Genomic DNA, 20,359 nt, shown 5'->3' on the forward strand with positions numbered 1-20,359 from the left:
TATGGGATTTTCCAGGCAAGAATACTGGAGTGGGGTGCCATTGCCTTCTCCGTCTTTTAAGCATAACAGACTTTTAAATAACAATTTTCTAACGTTTATCTAATTGACACACCAATTATCCAAATCAGTTAGTACCAACATATTTGGTGTAACACACAAAAAAGTATTACCAGTAACATTTAAATTATTTTTTTCAACTTACTTTATAGTATCTGCAAAGCTCACTCGACGAGAGTTTTTCTTATTTCTCAAAGCATTGGGTTCCTAAGGGTAGAGAATATATGGTAAGATTCTTAATGAAACCACTAAGAAGTATGTTTCCAAGAGTATGATATGACAGACACCAGGTCTTATTTTAAATTAATGTGATATTATTAATTTTGATAATTTGATCCTTCAAAAAATTCCAATACAGAAGCACTTAACATGAATATGATTTTCAATGTGAATGATGATAAGCTCACTGACACAAACAACATATATTTAAGGAAGGTGATTATTGTCCTTAACCTTTTCTCTCTCCTTTAAATAAATGGTAATTTTGCTATCCAGTAGAAGAAAGACTGGAAACAAAACAAGTGATATATTACCTATCATGGTAACCTTACTATGCTATTTTTAAGATTAAAAGAATTTTTTAAATTGTGGTAAAATACAATTAACATAAAATCACTTACAATTTTTCTAATTTTATTATGGTAAGAACTTGATGCGATCTACTCTCTTAACAGATTTTTAAGTGTACAATACAATGTTGTTAACTATAGACATAGTGTTATACAGTGAATCTCTAGAATTCATTCACCATGTATAACCGAAACTTTATACCCATTGATTGGCAACTCTCCATTTCCCTCTCCTTTCAGTCTCTGATAACCACTCCCCCGCTTTCTGATTCTATGAATTTGGCTCTTTTGGACATTGCACATAAGTGGAATCATGGAGTTTTTGTTCTTCTGTGACTATTTTACTTAACATACTCAAGCCTCTTTTAACTGTTTTTAAGTGTACGCTTCAGTACTGTTACATACATCTATATGGTTGTGTAACCAATCCCCAGAAATCTTTTCATCTTTCAAAAGTGAAACTATACTCAACAAACAACTCCCTCATATGCCTCAACTTCCCCACAACCACAATTTTACTTTCTGTTTCTATGAATCTGACTAGTCCAGGTAATTCATAAAAGTATTTGTCTTTTGTGGCTTTTTTCTTTCTTTTAACATCATGTTCTCAAGGTTCATTCACATTGTAGTATGTATCAGAATTACCTTCTTAAGGCTGAATAATATTCCATTAATACCACCTTTTGTTTATCCATTCATCTGTCAATGGATTCTGGGTTGCTGCCACCTTTTGGCTACTGTGAATAACCCTGCTATGAACAGTGGTGTACATCTCTTCAAGACTCTGCTTTTAATTCTTTGGGGTATATACCCAGAAGTGGAATTGCTGAATCATATGGTAAATCTATTTTAGTTTCTGGAGGAATCATTATTTTCTATAGCAGCTGTACGCATTTTACATTCCCACCAATAGTACACAGTCAGTTCAGTTCAGTCGCTCAGTCATGTCCGACTCTTTGCGACCCCGTGAATCACAGCACACCAGGCCTCCTTGTCCATCATCAACTCTCGGAGTTCACTCAAACTCACGTCCATCGAGTCAGTGATGCCATCCAGCCATTTCATCCTCTGTCGTCCCCTTCTCCTCCTGCCCCCAATCCCTCAGAGCATCAGAGTCTTTTCCAATGAGTCAACTCTTCGCATGAGGTGGCCAAAGTACTGGAGTTTCAGCTTTAGCATCATTCCTTCCAAAGAACACCCAGGACTGATCTCCTTTACAATGAACTGGTTGGATCTCCTTGCAGTCCATGGGACTCAAGAGTCTTCTCCAACACCACATTTCAAAAGCATCAATTCTTCAGCGCTCAGCTTTCTTCACAGTCCAATTCTCACATCCATACATAACTACTGGAAAAACCATAGCCTTGACTAGACAGACCTTTGTTAGCAAAGTAATGTCTCTGCCTTTCAATATGCTATCCAGGTTGGTCATAACTTTCGTTCCAAGGAGTAAGCGTCTTTAAATTTCATGGCTGCAATCACCATCTGTAGTGATTTTGGAGCCCAGAAAAATAAAGTCTGACATTGTTTCCACTCTTTCCCCATCTATTTCCCATGAAGTGATGGGACCAGATGCCATGATCTCAGTTTTCTGAATGTTGAGCTTTAAGCCAACTTTTTCACTCTCCTCTTTCACCTTCATCAAGAGGCTTTTGAGTTCCTCTTCACTTTCTGCCATAAGGGTGGTGTCATCTGCATATCTGAGGTTATTGATATTTCTCCCGGCAATCTTGATTCCAGCTTGTGCTTCTTCCAGCCCAACGTTTCTCATGATGTACTCTGCATATAAGTTAAATAAGCAGGGTGACAATATACAGCCTTGACATACTTCCTTTTCCTATTTGGAACCAGTCTGTTGTTCCATGTCCAGTTCTAACTGTTGCTTCCTGACCTGCATATAGGTTTCTCAAGAGTCAGGTGGTTCCAATTACTCTACATCCTAGCCAACTGTTGCTATTTTTTGTTTTTTTTTTAACAGTAGCCATCCTAACAGATATGAATTCATATCTTACTGTGGTTTTGACTTGCATTTCCCTAATGATTAGTGATGCTGAACATATTTTCATTATACTATTTTTATTTTCCTTCATCTTCCTTAACAAGGACGAACATTTTTACTCATATCGATACCAAACACAAAACCAAATGAAATCCATAGAGAATTTTGCTTTCCTAATTCTGGATACCTGAGCATAAATTTTGTTACAAAGAATCAAGAATGTTCATCCTCTCTGTTAAGATCCTGGCAGACACTACAGGTGGCCTTGAGCTTAATAATGACAATAATATGGACATAATAAATACTACTATACTTCTTACCTTTTAAAAAACCCTGAAATTTGCGTGGTATATTAGAAAGAGCACTAAGGAGATTACAGCTCCAATCTGAAGTCTGCCACTAATTGTGTGGGGTTAGACAAACATTTAACCTCTCTGGACCTCCTATTTCTTATTTATAAAATTAAGGAATAAGATTCAAGATTACTATTGAGGTCCTGTTAGTTTTAAAGCTCTATGAATCTTTGAATACATTATTTACTCATTCAAACATTCATTAAACTAAAAAAAAAACCACACATACTAAATCTCACGCTGAGTGACAACAGAAGAATGGTAAAGCAAACAGTACAGTCCCTACTCTACTGGGGATTAATGGTAACACAGACATTAAAACAAAAATCTACACAAATATAAAATTCAAAATGTAGTGATAGGAATAAAAACTACATTAAAAAATAATAATTTGGCCTGAGAATTATGGAAGATTTCTGTGAAGAAGTACATTTGAGATCTGAAGGATTAATTAGTAGTCAGATGAAGAGTTGAACAGAAGGAAAGCATTTGATTCAGATCATGTGCAAAGGCTTGATGTATTTGAGAAATAGAAAAATTTATTTATAGAGGCTAAAGTAGGGTAAGCACTCAGAATTAAATGGTCTCCAAAGCTATACACATTTCATCATTCAACAAAATGTACTGAAAGTGAATTATATACCACGTATAATACACTAAAAACACACACAACAAAGTTAATCTCAAGAGAGTTCTTAATTTATAATGGACATTAGTAAACAACTACAACAGAATATGTTAAGGGATGATTTTCTCAGAGAAGTGACACCAAAGCTGAGTCTTAGAGATCAAACGGGAATTATGCGGTAAAGAGGACTACAAATATGTGATAAACCAAGTATGATAAAATATTAACTGTAGAATCTAGGTAATGACTATATGAACATTCACTACAAAATTCTTTCTACTTTTCAGTGTGTTTCAAAAAATTTTTAATAAAATACTGGCAGGTAAATGAAGGATGAGGGACAAGCCATCTTAACAGAGGTAATATCACATATAAATACCCGCAGCCTTGACAGTTCATGTCTGTTTGGGGAATGGTAAGCAATTCTAAATGGTGAGATACATGTATGAGAGTGGCAAGAAGTCTGGAAAAGTAAATAGGGGTTAAAAATCAAGAGTGCCAGCTTGCTCAAATGTTTGGATTATAACCTGAGGGCCATGGAATGCTTACTTATACATATTCAACTGAGAATCATTTATGGTGCTCTCCCTTCAATAGCTAGCAAATTTTCTACTTATTGAAAGTATCACTGAAAATAGTCATCTATGATGCATTTGTACCAGAGACTTACCTGAATAGTTTCATTCCCATTTCCACCTCTGAGGTCCTGAAGAGGACTCCTTGGGGGTTTCAATATCTAGAAGAGAAATATTCAAGAAAGTCTGCTATTATCTATTATTATTTCATGATATAACTTGAAATCACTTCAAGTTATATCATGATCAGAAAGGTAGAGATGCTAAAATTCCTGTAGAAACCTCTAAAACACCACAAATTCATACTGCTTTGTACTCTGTGGCGGTTTTAAATATTTGGCTCCATTCCCTTCTCCTTGCCTCCATTTTCCAGTTATTTGCTTACTCTCATCCCATGTGGTCTGGGTAAAACTCTGCTTCAGCTCTAGGGTTCAACAGGTAACCTGGGGCCAAGATCAATCTGCACAAACATTCTTTCATCAATAGTGACTGGTTTGGGAATGAGGACTTGACCCATATCAAAATAACAGAGCCAACATGATTCAACCCTGAGTATTCTGGGTTTATTTATTTATTTTTTAATCCTGGGGAAACAGACACTATTTTTTATGTAGAACTGGAACCTGGAAGTTGGGTGAGCTAGCTGTACAGTAGTAATAACAATAATAGAGACAGAGAGCTGTTCACTACCCAGAGGAAGAGATTAGAGTATAAAAATGAAAGGAAATCAAGTACTAATTGGGTCCAGTACTTTCACCATAAGTGTCCTTGCACAGACATCTGTCCTACAAACACTTCTGCTGCATAACTAATTGACCAGAAGGCAATTTTGCTATAAAAGATAAAAGAGGGACATTAAAAAGGACATAATGAAACATGAAAAATGAATAACAAAGTTAAAGACTTTATTGCAAAATACAGAATACTTGAATACATTTAAAATGTGTGTAAATTCATGGCAATACTGCATAAATAACTGATTTTATTTTGCGGGTTGTACCTAAGCACTTGCCTTTTATCTTTCGCTCATAGTACATTTAATACATTAAAAAAAATTTATTGATTCATACTTTTCATTTGGCATCGTAGTTTTTCACTAAAATTTCTTCTACTAAGATAGGTTATCAGTTTTCAAACACTAGGATACATATTTGTAATTGAGTTTTGTATTGCGTTATAAAACCCTTCCACAATGATAATACTGCTGCCAATTAGTAATGGGGCAAAAGTGCTTGCGGCAAAGATTCTTACGGCGAAAGCATCACAGAACCACTGGTGCTATTGCTGGAACCCCTTGTCAGTTAACTTGTGCCTAATATCATCCCTATCTTTGGATTTTTTTCAATTTCATAACTCAAAAAGTTTTGTGCTTAAATAGATTTTAGCTGGATTATTTTGTGTTTTGCTGCAGCTCTGTACAATAGTTTTTATATATTTTTAAACAGATTTATTAAAGAATAATTTACACAGAACACAACGAATTAAATTACCGTGAAATCCATAAAATAGGAATTTTAGTATATCTACAGAATTGTGTAATCAGGTTAAATACTTGAGTCTTTATCCAGAGAGTAATAGAAGCCAGCAGGGTTGGGATGATGATGCTATTCAAAATTACTGTGGTATATAGTCATCAATCAATAAAAGGTAACAATAGCTCAAATAAGTGTTTCTTACTGAAGAATGTCGTCTTCCAACAGGTCTCTCCACATTGCCACTGAAAAAGGGAAAAAATTTTACATACACAGTGGTAAAAGACTGAATTCTAAAACCCATCATTATAATATCTCTTCCATGCTTATAAATCAGTCATCATTTTCACTTAATAAACTTTATAGTACAAGACTTAAATTCAGTATTTAGGAAGTCAGCATTTTAAAATACATACGGTATATCATACAACTATTTCCTGAAAAACAATCAGTACAACATAGTTTACCATATTGATATAAGTACGATTATAAGATAAATGGACTAAAAAAAAAAAAACCAATAAGAAAGGTAATTCCCTGGTGGTCCAGTGGTCAGGGCTCTGAGCTTCCAGGGTAGGGGGCATGGGTTCAATCCCTGGTCAGGGAACTAAGATTCTATAAGCAGCAGTATGGGCTAAAAAAAACCCAAAAGATAAATGGATCATAAATCAAAAGCCTCTAGCTCTGGTTTTACTACTGTGTGATTTTTTAGACCAGGCTTTGAATACTGAAAAAGCCAAACAGATAATTTAGCAGATGTTAAGAAAAATAGGTGGTGTTGAGACTACAGAGAATTCCTTCCTGCCTGGTTTGATCATTACAGCTACTATGTACTTCACTAGGCTAGTTGTTGCCAAGCAAGAATATGAGCCCAGTGTCGTAACACTCGATTTTTCAGAAAAAACTGAAAATCTAACTGTTGTATGAAACTTTGGCAACTAGTTCAAAAATTAAAAAACAACGTTTAAACAATATTTTTCTTTGTCATATATACATATGCCTATAGGCTGTAAACAGTTGCTAGTTTGTGATGCCAACTTTAGACAAATCATTTCCTTGGGCCTCAATTTTCTCATCCTTAAATTGAAGAGATGGGAGGCAGTCTCTAAATCCGTCTCAATTTTGATTCTAGATGAGTTTATACAAAGATATGACAAGAAGTGCCGTGATTCTGTAACATTTACTTCTTTTCCCTGGAACAGATTGGGAAAACATTTCAGAAGTTATCCATATGTCTTACTGATTAGAAAAATATCTTTCTCTGATAAGGAGTTAATGTTTTTAGCTGCATTTCAAGAACTTACTTTTCGTCATTAGCCTCTGAAGATATCCCATCCATTTTTGAAGAAAAACTTTTCTGTAACAAATATACAATAAGAGAAAAGGTGAGAAAAAAGGAGGAGAAACTGTAATGAATGAAGAGATTAAGAACAGAATTGTGATTTTAGGATTACTTTCTGTGAGAGGGCCAAAAAAGGGAGGAAAGAAGGAAAAATTTTCATTACAGGAATATGAAATATGAAAAATTTTGAGGACTTTACACCGCTCTAATTACCACTCTTGGAAAATTCTCATATTCAAGATGAAATCAGTGACCAATACTGATTGGGATGATATGGACTTTATTGCTTCAAATAAAAAACTGTCCTAGTTTATAGAAGTTTATGGATTACATAATAATTCAATCTCAAAATGTAGTCAATCAGCCGTCAAAATACAGCTTAATAAAATCTGCACAAAATGAATATTTATCTCATGAAAATTTAACTTTACTCAGAAAAAAAAAAAATTAAGACATAAAAATAACCCTGTAAACACTGTAATTGGGACTACCCTGGTGGTGGGTGAATAAGATCTGTCTGCCAATGCAAGGGTCACGGGTTTAATCTCTGGTCCAGGAAAACTGCACATGCCACTGAGCAACTAAGCCCATGCGCCACAACCACTGAAGCCCAGGCACTCTAGGGCCTGCAAGCTGCAACTACTAAAGCCCGTGAGCTTAGAGCCTGTGCTCTGCAACAAGAGAAGCCATCGCAATGGGAAGCCCATGCATCATAATGAAGAAAAGCTCCCATTCACCTCGCAAAGCAACTAAGACCAGTGCAGCCAAAAAATCAATCGAAAAATTATATAAAAAAAAAAAAAGTATTTGATTATGCTTACAATCCCACTCAGTGAGTATCTATCTGTCTTGGAAAGAGTGTGCAAAAGAAGCATAACCTGAAGTTTCTTTAGTTGGTCTTAGCTCCTACCTCGGAGAAGGCAATGGCAACCCACTCCAGTACTCTTGCCTGGAAAATCCCATGGACGGAGGAGCCTGGTGGGCTGCAGTCCATGCGGTCACACAAAGTCGGACACGACTGAGCGACTTCACTTTCACTTTTCACTTTCATGCATTGGAGAAGGAAATGGCAACCCACTCCAGTGTTTTTGCCTGGAGAATCCCAGGGACAGGGGAGCCTGGTGGGCTGCTGTCCATTGGGTCACACAGAGTCAGACACGACTGAAGCGACTTAGCAGAAGCAGCAGCAGCATAGATATATAAGGCAATGGGAATCACCTAGAATTTGATCTCTGACTCTCCTTTTGTCCTCCATCACTTTCTCAGCCTGTTTATCCATTTTTCTGGTTTTACTTATCTCTTGTTCACAGATTATAGCCATATCTACTTAAAATAATATTTTTAATTTAAAGTTTTAAGATAGTACATACTATCCTCTTTCCCAAAAGCAACTACCTCCACTACTTTAATTATTTTGTTTTAAAGAAAACTCTCTTAACTGCAATCATCTCCATCTCATACACAGACACTCTATATCGATATATATACAGTACAACAAAGTAAATATTACATGCTAATTTTACTACAAAAAATATAAGATCCTAAAAAAAAAAATAGCAAAAAGGAGCAATTTGTGAAAAGAAGAATGTGTTATGGTCACATTGCTTATATTCCAGAAATGCAAAATTGGTTCAACATTAGAAAATCATTTTTACAATTTACTATCCTAACAGATTAAAAGGGAAAAATCATAAATTATCTCAACAGATTAAAAAAAGTTTGATGATTTTTAACATCCTTTCAAATTAAAAAAAATTAGCAAACTAGGAATAGAAAGTAAATTCCTTAATCTAACAAACAGTATCTATTTTAAAAGCAGCAAACATCAACTTAACAGCAAAACTGAAAACTTTTCAAGATCAACCAAGTATGATAGCTGTTTGCACTTCTATTCAATCTAGCACTAAGTCTTAGTGATTCTATATCCAATATATATCCCAAATTCATTCCCTTCTATCTTCACCACCATAATTCAAGCTGCCCTCATCTCTCAAGTAGAATATTACAATTTCCATCTCATTGGTCTCCCTACTTCCACTCTTATCCCCCTGAAGTCCTTTCTCCACATAGTAGGCAGTTATGTTCTTAAACATAAATCATCTTTAAGACATTCCCTATGTAAAACCCCTTAAAAGCTTACCATTGTACTGAAAATAAACTCTTTACCAGGACCTACAAAGCTTTACAAGATCTGGATCCTGCTTGCCTCTCAGACTTCATACTTAAATCTCATACCACTGTTTCTCTCTCTGTGCTAGACACACTGGCATTTCTATTCCTGCACAAACAAAGCTCTTCCCAAGTCTTCAAATTTTTATTTGCTATTATTTCTTGGCAAGAAAGTCAAGAAAAGTACAATTTGTATCACTGTGTATGTCTCCTTTGTAGCATTACCACAACTGTAATTTAAGTCTGTTATGTAAATTAATTATCCCTTCTATCTTCCCAAACTAACTGATGGAAGAAATTTTGACATATTGAAGTATGGTGAAGCCATTGTCATCAAGCCAGATTACACATGATTTGGCTTGAACTTTATTCTAATTAGAACAGCCAGTATTAAAGCTTATCTAAAATACACTATACATGTGCTTTAGCCATTAAAGAAGAGGGTACACTGTCCAGAAGTAAAGAATGTCTGTTTTGAAGATAGACATAAAAGCCTCCCTTTCTGGGATGTCAGTGCTAGTACTCCTTTGATGATAAGGCTCCATTCCCAAGCTCCAAAAACATAATGACCGGCTGTGTATGTGTTAATCTTTCTTTAAGAAACACTGAAGGAAGGTACCCTTGTTATATTTGATGTTCTTTGTTCTGACAAGATATAAAGCTGCACTGAAAATCATGCTTCTCCGGAATAGTTCTTCAGAACTGAAAGGCTGTCTCCCAGGCTATACTTCTTAGTTTGGCTCAAATAAACTCTCTTCTGTTCTTATTTATAGATTGACTAGTATTTGCATCAACATATCCTTGCCTAAACAGTAAACTCCATGAGAATAGGGCTGGTGTCTCTTACGTTTACTGTCACATTTTAAGAATTTGGCACAGTGCTTAGTAAATAATATGAGCTCAATAAACTCAATGCCTTCCATATTTTTTTCTCCTTTTAGAAATATTTTCAAGTCCATATTCAAAATTCACAGATAAAACTTAAAGTACTATCAAACTTGTTGCTCAGTCACCAAGTTGTGTCCAACTCTTCACAACACCATGGACTGCAGCACACAAGGCTTCCCTGTCCCTCACCACCTCCCAGAGTTTGCCCAAGTTCATGTCCAGTGAATCAGTGATGTCATTCAACCATCTCATCCTTTGTCAGCCTCTTCCCCTTCTGCCTTCAGTCTTTCCCAGCATCAGGGTCTTTTCCAATGAATCACCTCTTCGCATCAGGTAGTCAAAGTATCAGAGCTTCAGCATCAGTCCTTCCGAAGAGTATTCAGGGTTGATTTCCTTAAAAATCGACTGGTTTGATCTCTTTGCTTTCCAAAGGACTGTCAAGAGTGCCACGGTTCAAAATCATCAATTGTATGGCACTCTGCCTTCTTTATTGTGCAGTTCTACATCTGGACTTCCCTGGTGGCTCAGACAGTAAAGCGTTTGTCTATAATGTGGGAGACCTGGGTTCGAGCCCTGGGTTAGGAAGATCCCCTGGAGAAGGAAATGGCAATCCATTCAAGTACTATTGCCTGGAAAATCCCATGGACAGAGGAGCCTGGTAGGCTACAGTCTATGGGGTCACAAAGAGTCAGACACAACTGAGTGACTTCACTTTCACTTTCTACATCTGTACATGACTACTGGAAAAACCATAGCCTTGAGTCATCTAAACATATTCATTGTTTGAAACAGTCATTGTGCATAAGCCCTGTCTCTCTGCCAGACTTAGTTAGCACTTAAGTGATAAAGAGTTGAAGCTTACTGATGTCCTCTTTTAAAAATACTCTATTTATTACATATCTGTAAGTTCCACTTCCAACAGAAATAGACTGCAGACTCTCACATTAAGCCTCATGTGTAAAATGCTGTTATGGTTGAACTTTTGATCATCATCACATTCATTGATTATTAATTGGTTCCAAAACTGTGCACCAGGCACGTAAGGAGGGGTGCTACAGCATACTCACAAAGGGGTTCTGGAATATTTTAAATTTCTGAGAGAAACAATTCTCAACATCTATCTACTGCTAGTTCAAAAGAGTACCCATTGACCTTACACTAGTTTTGTTTACATATTATTGCAAAGCTGGATTTTTGGCAGTTGCTGTGATATAAAGCAAGTACTTTTGATCAATGTGGCCCCAGAAATGAGCATGGCAGTATCCGATTCCAAGATCTGAAAGTTGCATAGTGTTCAACATGAAATGGAGAAGGACACTATGAACCTTGTTCCTCATGTTCTCCACCTGCCTTTTGTCTATGGAAAAACTTTACCCAAAGAATAAGCATAATCAGAGAAGTGAGAAAATGCAGATACAAAGGAAAACAGCCAAAGAGACCACATAATAATAGTTTAGTCATCAAGCATAGTAAAGGACCTTTAGTTCCTTCTCAAGGGCTATAGATATTATTCTGGGCCATATCCTGTGAGCTCTTAAAGATACTGAAACCCCCACCAGGTGGAAGAAGTGAACTACACGATGACTAGACTGTAGCCATGACATAAGCTGCCACTGTTCAGAGAATTAGTCTCAAAGAAACGGGAACAAGCCCATCCTAGAACTGAAGATCAACTGTATTTAAAACAATCAAGATGATGTTGGTCAGACCACCACATGATCAATTTCAAGATGACTGTCAGAGCTGACTGTGCTGTTTCTGCATGTAGCCTCTCCCTTTAAAATCTGTTGCCCACTGATCATCAGTGGGGGAGAGTTGGGCTTTGAACAGAAGTCTGCCCTCCTAGCCTGTTGCCAGCATCCAAAAAGAAGCAAACTTTGCTTTCCACCAACCTTGCCTCTTTATTGACTTTTGAGCGGTAAGCAGTTGGACCCCATTTTCAGCTACAACAGGTGCACATATCCAATCAAATAATTGCGATTATTTAAGAACAAAATAAAATATCTTTTCATTCAGTTTATGTATATATCGATAATCTCAGATATTCAGATGACACCACCCTTATGGCAGAAAGTGAAGAGGAGCTAAAGAGCCTCTGGATGAAAGTGAAAGAGGAGAGTGAAAAAGCTGGCTTAAAACTCAACATCCAAAAAACTAAGATTATGGCACCCGATCCCATCACTTCATGGCAAATAGATGGGGAAACAATGGAAATAGTGACAGATTTTATTTCCTTGGGCTCCAAAATCACTGCGGACAGTGACTGCAGCCATGAAATTAAGACGCTTGCTCTTTGCAAGAAAAGCTATGACAAACCTAGACAGTGTAATAAAAAGCAGAGACATTACTTTGCCGACAAAGGTCCACATAGTCAAAGCTATGGTTTTTCCAGTAGTCATGTATGGATGTGAGAGTTGGACTATAAAGAAAGCTGAGCGCCAAAGAATTGATGCTTCTGAACTGTGGTGTTGGAGAAGACTCTTGAGAGTCCTTTGGAAAGCAAGGAGATCAAACCAGTCCATCCTAAAGGAAATCAACCTTGAATATTCATTGGAAGGATTGGTGCTGAGGCTGAAGTTCCAATACTTTGGCCACCTGATGCAAAGAGCCCACTCATTGGAAAAGACCCTGACGCTGAGAAAGATGATTGGATGGCATCACCGATTCAATGGACATGACTTTGAGCAAGCTCTGGGAAATGGTGAAAGACAGGGAAGGCTGGCTTGCTGCAGTCCATGCGCTCTCAGTCAGACACGACTGAGCCACTGAACAACAGTTAATATATTTCATAGTGTCCAGTGATATAGACTCTAGACCTGTGCTATATCAGATAATTTAAATTTAATTAAAATGCAATAAAATTTAAAACACCATTCTTGTCACAATTAGCCACACTGTAGGTGCTCAACAGTCATATGAGATTAATGAGTACCGTGCTGAGCAATGCAGAAATTAAACATTACCATTAACACTGGAAGTTTTATTGGTCAGCACTGTCCTACTACCAATATCTAGGGTATCTTTTACTGTCTCTTACTTAGCATCAAACACATCATTAATATTACCACTCCAAGTATTTTTCATTCAGTTTACATCTACTTGTCACCTTGTAAAAATTTCCAGCCATTTCACGTTGTCAAGAAAAATCATATCACTTGGAACGCAACCTTTACAGTACGTTAAATTCACATTTCAAATCATTCTTTCCTTCAAGTTCCACCTTAAATACCACTTTCTCCAAGAAGCCTCCTCTAGTCTCCATTGCCAAAAAGCATTAAATAAGCTGGTCTGTGTTCCCACATTCCTTTAGAATGTCCTGTAATCCTTTACAGTCTTGCTTTATAGTTATCTGTGTATATCAATTCCTTCCCGTTCTGGACTGTAAATTCTAGATGAGGGACTGAATCATCTGCTCCCTGCCCGAGCACAAGACAAGGAATCCAATACAGATCTGAGGAATTAGACTGATCCAATTCAACTGAAAACTTCAATCTTCATACCTAAAGTAAGCTCTGCTTTGGTCTTCTCTGTCATATCTCTATAAACCTATCTTTAAAATTCCAATCGACAAAACATATATTTTTAGAACTTTTTTCTGAAACTCTACTATTGAGACAAACAGCAAGAAAAGACTCCTTAACTCTGGCTTAATAATGCACCGAGGATTTTTAAAAAACTTATTTGTGGCGTACTAATACTGGCTTTATTTATGTTATTACATCCGCAGAAGACTCAAAATCTGCTCAGTGCCGCTAGCACTCAGATCAGACACTGTAAATAAACCATAAACCGAGAGTTTAAAATCACATTTCTGTCACTTCATTTATAGCTAAGAAAAGACTGAGTAAGAAATGCAAACACCCGTGAGTTCCCCAAAGAAGGGAAAAGGAGGTAGGTGCTAGGGAGTCCTGGAGCCCTGACAGAAGATGGCGGGGCGGGACGCTGGGAGAGCCGCGGGCCAGCGACCCAGGGCCGCTCGTGGGGCCCAGGTGTGGATGGAGACTGCTAGCGGGGCGAGAGGCGGCCCAAGTGCAGGCCGAGGTGAGAGAAGAGCGAGTCCTGCACCGGGGGAGGGCGTCCGTACCTGAGCCCAGCGAGTGCTGAGGCAGCCTGGCTGTAGGCGCGTCCCTCTCCTCCCAGCGTGGGGCCTTGAGTCCGCTCTAACAAAAACTAAATCCCGCGGGCGAAGACCAGGACGAAAGTTACTCGCCGCGACCCAACGGCTTCACAAATTCTCCTCAGACTTGTTTGTGGTCCGCACGCTCCTCACATAGCTCACCCCCACCCCTTCACAAGTCTCCTCACAACGCCCAGAGGACCTCTGTAAAGCATTCAAATCTAACCGCCTAGCGGAAGCGCAGGCGCAAAGCCGCTCAACGCGTCGGCCCCGCCCCTTAGGCGGCAGACCCTCCCTAAGATTACTTCAATCAAAATTTTTTCCCAGTTTGTATGCCAATTTTATTTCTTTCAAGGTTATCTCATTTTCTACGGAATTTTCCTTTATTCCTCCCCACTGCAGATTCCTCACTGCATGGGAGCGGCCATCTTCTTTTTATTTCTTGCTGTAAAAAAGATCGGAGCTTTGCTTCCGTACAAAATGGCGGCTCCCAGTCCATTGCGTCACATCCCCCTAGTTTTACTCCCTATAGCTACCAGGAAGGAATAGGCTTCTGGGACGAGGTGGCCGAGTGGTTAAGGCGATGGACTGCTAATCCATTGTGCTCTGCACGCGTGGGTTCGAATCCCATCCTCGTCGGATGTAGGTTTTATTTTTTCGCCACTGATTTGAACCGATGACGGTAAATTTCCTTGCGGAATGCAAAGAGTTGCTTATTCATTGCAAGTATGATTCACTAGTCGACTTTGAAACCTCCGGTTTGACTCGAAAGACAGCTTTTGGAGCATTCTGATCTCACGTATAAAGAAAAAGGGAAAGAGACATTTTCTGGGAATCAGAGTTAAATAATGCGTTTAGTGTATTTCTAATGTAGCAAAAAACAGTGCATAGAATCCCACGATTATCGCTATTTACATATGTTCTAGTGGTGGTCTGCTCAGTAGTAATTAACCGAGCTCCTGATTGAGGAACTTCGGTTATTGTGGACTCTAACCCCAGCGTTTTTCATACCTGTCGTTACTATGAAAAAGCAGATTTTACTTCAAAAGCTACCGTGAGACTCAGTGTTCAGGGTTCTCTTTCAGTCCCCAGAAGGCTGCAGGTGCTTCAAGAAAAGTACTCAACGTTAAAAAAAGATGTTGACAGCACTTGGAAACTTGGTAGTTATCTATAAGTCAGAGAGGTGAAGACATAGCTGCCTTCCCAGAGGAGAAAGTTTTAATTCTTCTCTTGGATTTAAGCAGAGAGGGAGTAGAAAAAGAATAGGGATTCTCCTCCTGAAGGGTCATCAGGCAGTCTTTCAACTACATTTAACCACCGTCATTTATCCAGTATTTATCTACAGGCACCACAATGAATTACAGCACTTTAATTCACAATAACCCTGTGATCACGACAGACATGTTTATTATTCCATTTTACAGATGAGGACACTAAAAGATAAACTTGTCCAAGGTTATACAGCTTTTGTAATTCCAGAAAAGGCATTTATTTAAGTCTATCAAACTCTGGTGGCCCTTATCTGCCACCCTATATGGTGCTGCTGCTGCTGCTGCTGCTGCTAAGTCGATTCAGTCGTGTCCGACTCTGTGCGACCCCATAGACGGCAGCCCACTAGGCTCCTCTGTCCCTGCGATTCTCCAGGCAAGAATACTGGAATGGGTTGCCAAGTCGCTCAGTCGTGCCTGACTCTAAGCAACCCCATGGACTGCAGCCTACCAGGCTCCTCCGTCCATGGGATTTTCCAGGCAAGAGTACTGGAGTGGGGTGCCATTGCCTTCTCCTGGAAATTAGTAAAAAGCGCTCTTCAATCCTTTGCGGTCATGGTTTACACATTCTCTCCGCACTGAATGGTACCCCAGAACCTGACACTCGGCAGATACCTTCAGCCCTGAGAGTGGAAATCAGGCTCCAGTGACTCCTCCCACACCAATCCAAACCCCTTAGGAATGTAGATACCTCCCACAGCTGAGGGCTGAGGGTCACCCGAGCACTTTGCTTTCTAATCCATTCACCACCCTGTTGCTTGAAAGGATTTCAACCTGGGTTCCACACACTCCCAAGGGGTCCATGGATAGACCTGAATTGGTTATTTGGTTGGGAGAAAAAAATTGCAGCTTTATCTTCATTAATCTCTAATTGAAAACACTTCCTTCTATTAATAAAGGTAAGCAACAAAATACAGTACTATTAACCTTACCTGTGATTTTTGTCACCAACTGAAATAACAGATATTGTATCATATTAGCAATATGCAATACTGCTATTGTTTTATGCTCATTACTGCTATAGTACTTCAATATACTGGTAGTTATTGGACCTATCATTAGATCTTGTAAACTTAAGCATTCATAAGGAAGTATATGCATTGTATTGTTGGTTCACCAATTTATTTTTAATTTTATTATAGTTGATTTATAATTTATTAATTTCTGCTGTACAGCAAAATAATTCATATATATATATATATACACATACATTTTCATATTCTTTTCTATTATGGTTTATTACAGGATATTGATGTAGTTCCCTGTGCTATACAGTAGGACCTTGTTTATCCATTCTATATGTAATAGTTTGCATTTGCTAATCCCAGCCTAGATAGTATATTGAAAAGCAGAGATATTACTTTGCCAACAAAGCTCCATCTAGTCAAGGCTATGGTTTTTCCAGTGGTCATGTATGGATGTGAGAGTTGGACTGTGAAGAAAGCTGAGTGCCAAAAAATTGATGCTTTTGAACTGTGGTGTTGGAGAAGACTCTTGAGAGTCCCTTGGACTGCAAGGAGATCCAACCAGTCCATCCTAAAGGAGATCAGTCCTGGGTGTTCACTGGAAGGACTGATGCTGAAGCTGAAACTCCAATACTTTGGCCACCTCATGCGAAGGTTGACTCATGGGAAAAGACCCTGATGCTGGGAGGGATTGGGGGCAGGAGGAGAAGGGGACGACAGAGGATGAGATGGCTGGATGGCATCACCGACTCGATGGACGTGAGTTTGAGTGAACTCAGGGAGTTGATGATGGACAGGGAGGCCTGGTGTGATGCAATTATGGGATTGCAAAGAGTCGGACACAACTGAGCGACTGCACTGAACTGAACACAAAGGCTTTAACATAGTCAATGAAGCAGAAGTAGATGTTTTTCTGGAATTCTCTAGCTTTTTCTCTGATACAGTGGATGTTTGTAATTTGATTTCTGGTTGCTTTGCCTTCTCTAATCCAGCTTGAACATCTGGAAGTTCAAGATGTTCATGTACTGTTGAAACCTAGTTCTCGGTTCACATACTATTGAAACTTCTTAGTTTGGCTCAAATAAACTCTCTTCTGTTCTTATCTGTTCTATTTTGATAACTGTATTCCAACATAATTGGTTGACTTTATATTACAACAAACTTAATTTTATGCATTTAAAACCAATATTCTGAGAAGGGACCCATAGGCTTCACCAGACTGCCCAAGATCTGTGTCACAAGAAAAGGTTAAGAGCTCCTGAGGGATTTTCTGAAGTGTCCTCAACACATTAGTCTTAAAACCCCTCCCCTGAATTAGGCCTTTTTCTGTCTCCCCAAAACCTTTGCAGATGCTTTACTTACTCCTCTCCCTGGATCATGCTCCTGCTGCCCAACACCTCCTTCCCATCAACCCCTTCCTGGCTGGCTCCTGCTCCTCCTTCAGATCTCAGCTTTGATGTCATCGCTATCATGAAGACTTTCCTAGCCCTGCAACCTGCAGCTCCTTCTTAGATTTCTCTCGCCTGGTCCCATGCCCTTCTGCTTCTGGGTCTTTGTACCCCTCCTAGATGTTCCTGTAGCTCTGTGTGTCTTCCTCAGCATTTGCCAGATGGTATTTAAATTGTCCATTGGTGCTTTGACCTCTCCAAAGAGTGGCAAGTCTACATCATTTTTCTGAGTTTTGCCTGCTTCTCACAGTGATGACTTCCTATGGAAAATTGATAAGGTCTATCAATGTGTCTAGTCTCTATAAATAAAAAGTGAGTGGGTTGTTTTCTCAAAGGAAGATCTTCAGTTGTAAAAATTCTGAAACTATAAAGCACTGGAAGTGTCTTGAGGTTAAAAAGAAGAAATCATGAGTGGAAACTCACTTTTCTATTCCTCATTTCTTTACCTGTTTTCATGCTTAGTTCATTTGTGGTTTCTTTCATATGAAATTGCAGTAAGTCTTGCTGTGATGGTCCCAGTTTTTTTGCATTTCTGTGATCTATTGATGTATAAGAGTTGTGCTTATTTTACCTCTTTCTACGAGACTCAAAAGGATTAAGGCTAACACAGTAAGGTAGAGTAAATCTCAAATCCAGAGAAAAGATTGTAAATCTCGTCTTGGATTCTGTCTGGAGTCACAGCTGGAAAAAAAAAAAAAAAGGATTAACAACATGCCAGATTATTTAAAAGCCTAGGGGTGGTGGTGTGGGGACTTGGATTAGTAATGGAAAAAGAAATTTATAATAAATGAAGGCAGTAAGAGTTAGAGGCGCCATCTACTGGAGGAGCTACAACTGAAGATTTGGACAAGACAGTTCTGCCTGATCTGCTAATACATTTTGCAAGATTCCCATTACTGACCCCCACCCCCAATTTGTCACAAGCCACAGATCAAGGAAATCATTCTCCATCAACACCAGTTCTTCATAAGTCCTATCCTGAACTGTTGCAGGACCCCTCAACCTCTGGAAGACCAGAAATAAAGAACTACTGTACAGCCAAATTGCATTACCAAGATATTCCAGATCTCTTTATTATTTCAGTGCCAGGGAATGAATCTCCATTCTGAGTCCAACTTCAAGAAGACCAATTCTCAATGGAGAATGAGGTGCTCTGGAAAAAATTGTCCAGTGTATAGTTGGTGATGGTCTGCTGCCTGGGCAGGCCCTTATGTGTCAGCCTCCCTCACAGACAAAGCTCTGAAGAAGTGAAATGTGTGTGTGTGTGTGAGCCCTCACAAAGTTCTAAAGGAAGAAGTGAAATGTGTGTGTGTGTGCGTGTGCGGCCTCCCGTTGTTTCTTAAACTCTTATAAGAAAAACCCAGACCCAGGGCTGTAAGACTTGCAAAGGTTGGTTTTGAGAGGTAGGCAATGATATAAGTTAAATCCTTCTATTCCTTACCATTAGGAAGTGTAGTCCCACTGGGAAACATCTCTGGGAAAACAGTCATGACAAGGTCTGTGATGTGATGCATTAGTCACTCAGTCAGGCCGGACTCTTCGCAACCCCATGGGCTATAGACCACCAGGCTCCTCTGTCCATGGGATTTTCTGGCAAGGATACTTGAGGGGGTTGTCATTTCCTTCTCTAGAGGAATACTTCCCGATCCAGGGATCGAACCTGGGTCTCCTGCACTGCAGGCAAATTCTTTACTGACTGAGCTATGAGGGAAGCTCCAAGGCCTGAAGAGGTTCAAGAATTAATGCAAGAGTTCTCTGTTGAGTTGGTGCAACACCAACTCAAAACTTTTTTCTCAAATCATTCCCTTAGCTTCATGCTATCATATGAAAACCTCTACTTTGCCAAAATAACTTCTGGGAATGCCTAGTAAGCTGAAAACTAAATAATATGTCATATTGAAGATCAATTAGAACAAAAATTGAAATCTAGCTTATAGTAAACTTGCTTGGGGAAGACAAAATGAATAAATGCCAATAGAATTGGGGAAATGGGGAATAACACTTGCTATAGCCCATGCTTTGTAACTTCTGCAAAGATAGCTATGAATAGATAGCAAGCAACAGTACACTTTTCCTGATCATAGTGAGAATGAGCAATGCCCGAGATTTCAAATTTCAAAATTTTCTTTTGAGATCTTCAGAATGAAGTAAAACTGGGTCAAACTCAACTTCAATAGGGTGAAATTAACAGATGATGGCAAGACCTGAGGACATGACTGGTGATCCATGGAGTTAGAAACAGAAGCAGTAATTCCTTTTCTGATTGTGGTACTGTGGAGTAGAAAGTTTTTCATATTTCTCTTTGGGCTAAATAAAAGGCCATTGGCCCTGAAAACCCCTAATGACTAGGTTCAGAAAGCTTCTGAGTCAGGGAACAAGAAGGCATCCACATATAGAGAGTGACCCACCTGCACTCTATGGAGTCAGAAGCGCCTGTGCTCAGACCCTTCCAGACCTTGCCCTATGTATCTCTTCATCTTGCTGGTCTTTTCTAGCCTTTAATATCATT

At 38.8% G+C, this 20,359-nt stretch overlaps 1 protein-coding gene and 2 non-coding genes across 3 annotated transcripts in view; 2 read left to right on the top strand and 1 right to left on the bottom strand.

Moving 5' to 3' along the window:
- Window positions 1-14,826, bottom strand: part of KNL1 (kinetochore scaffold 1) — a 63,722-nt gene extending 48,896 nt beyond the window's left edge. Inside the window, 5 exon segments of the mRNA XM_086321863.1 lie at window positions 203-264; window positions 4,277-4,342; window positions 5,859-5,898; window positions 6,958-7,010; window positions 14,137-14,826. Coding sequence (XP_086177989.1) covers window positions 203-264; window positions 4,277-4,342; window positions 5,859-5,898; window positions 6,958-6,992 — 203 coding nt within the window. The 5' untranslated portion in view covers window positions 6,993-7,010; window positions 14,137-14,826.
- Window positions 14,727-14,808, top strand: TRNAS-GCU (transfer RNA serine (anticodon GCU)). The gene has a single exon. It is a non-coding gene; the product is annotated as a tRNA-Ser (tRNA).
- A 3,591-nt stretch (window positions 14,827-18,417) lies between the features above and the next one.
- LOC147364751 (small nucleolar RNA SNORA26) lies at window positions 18,418-18,533 on the top strand. The gene has a single exon (XR_015135638.1). It is a non-coding gene; the product is annotated as a small nucleolar RNA SNORA26 (small nucleolar RNA).
- The last annotated feature ends 1,826 nt before the right edge of the window (window positions 18,534-20,359 follow it).

Source organism: Bos grunniens, chromosome 10 (genome assembly GCF_055505025.1).
Source record: "Bos grunniens cultivar Pamir isolate PY7600 chromosome 10, Bosgru_T2T1.0, whole genome shotgun sequence".
Taxonomy (NCBI): Eukaryota; Metazoa; Chordata; class Mammalia; order Artiodactyla; family Bovidae; genus Bos; species Bos grunniens.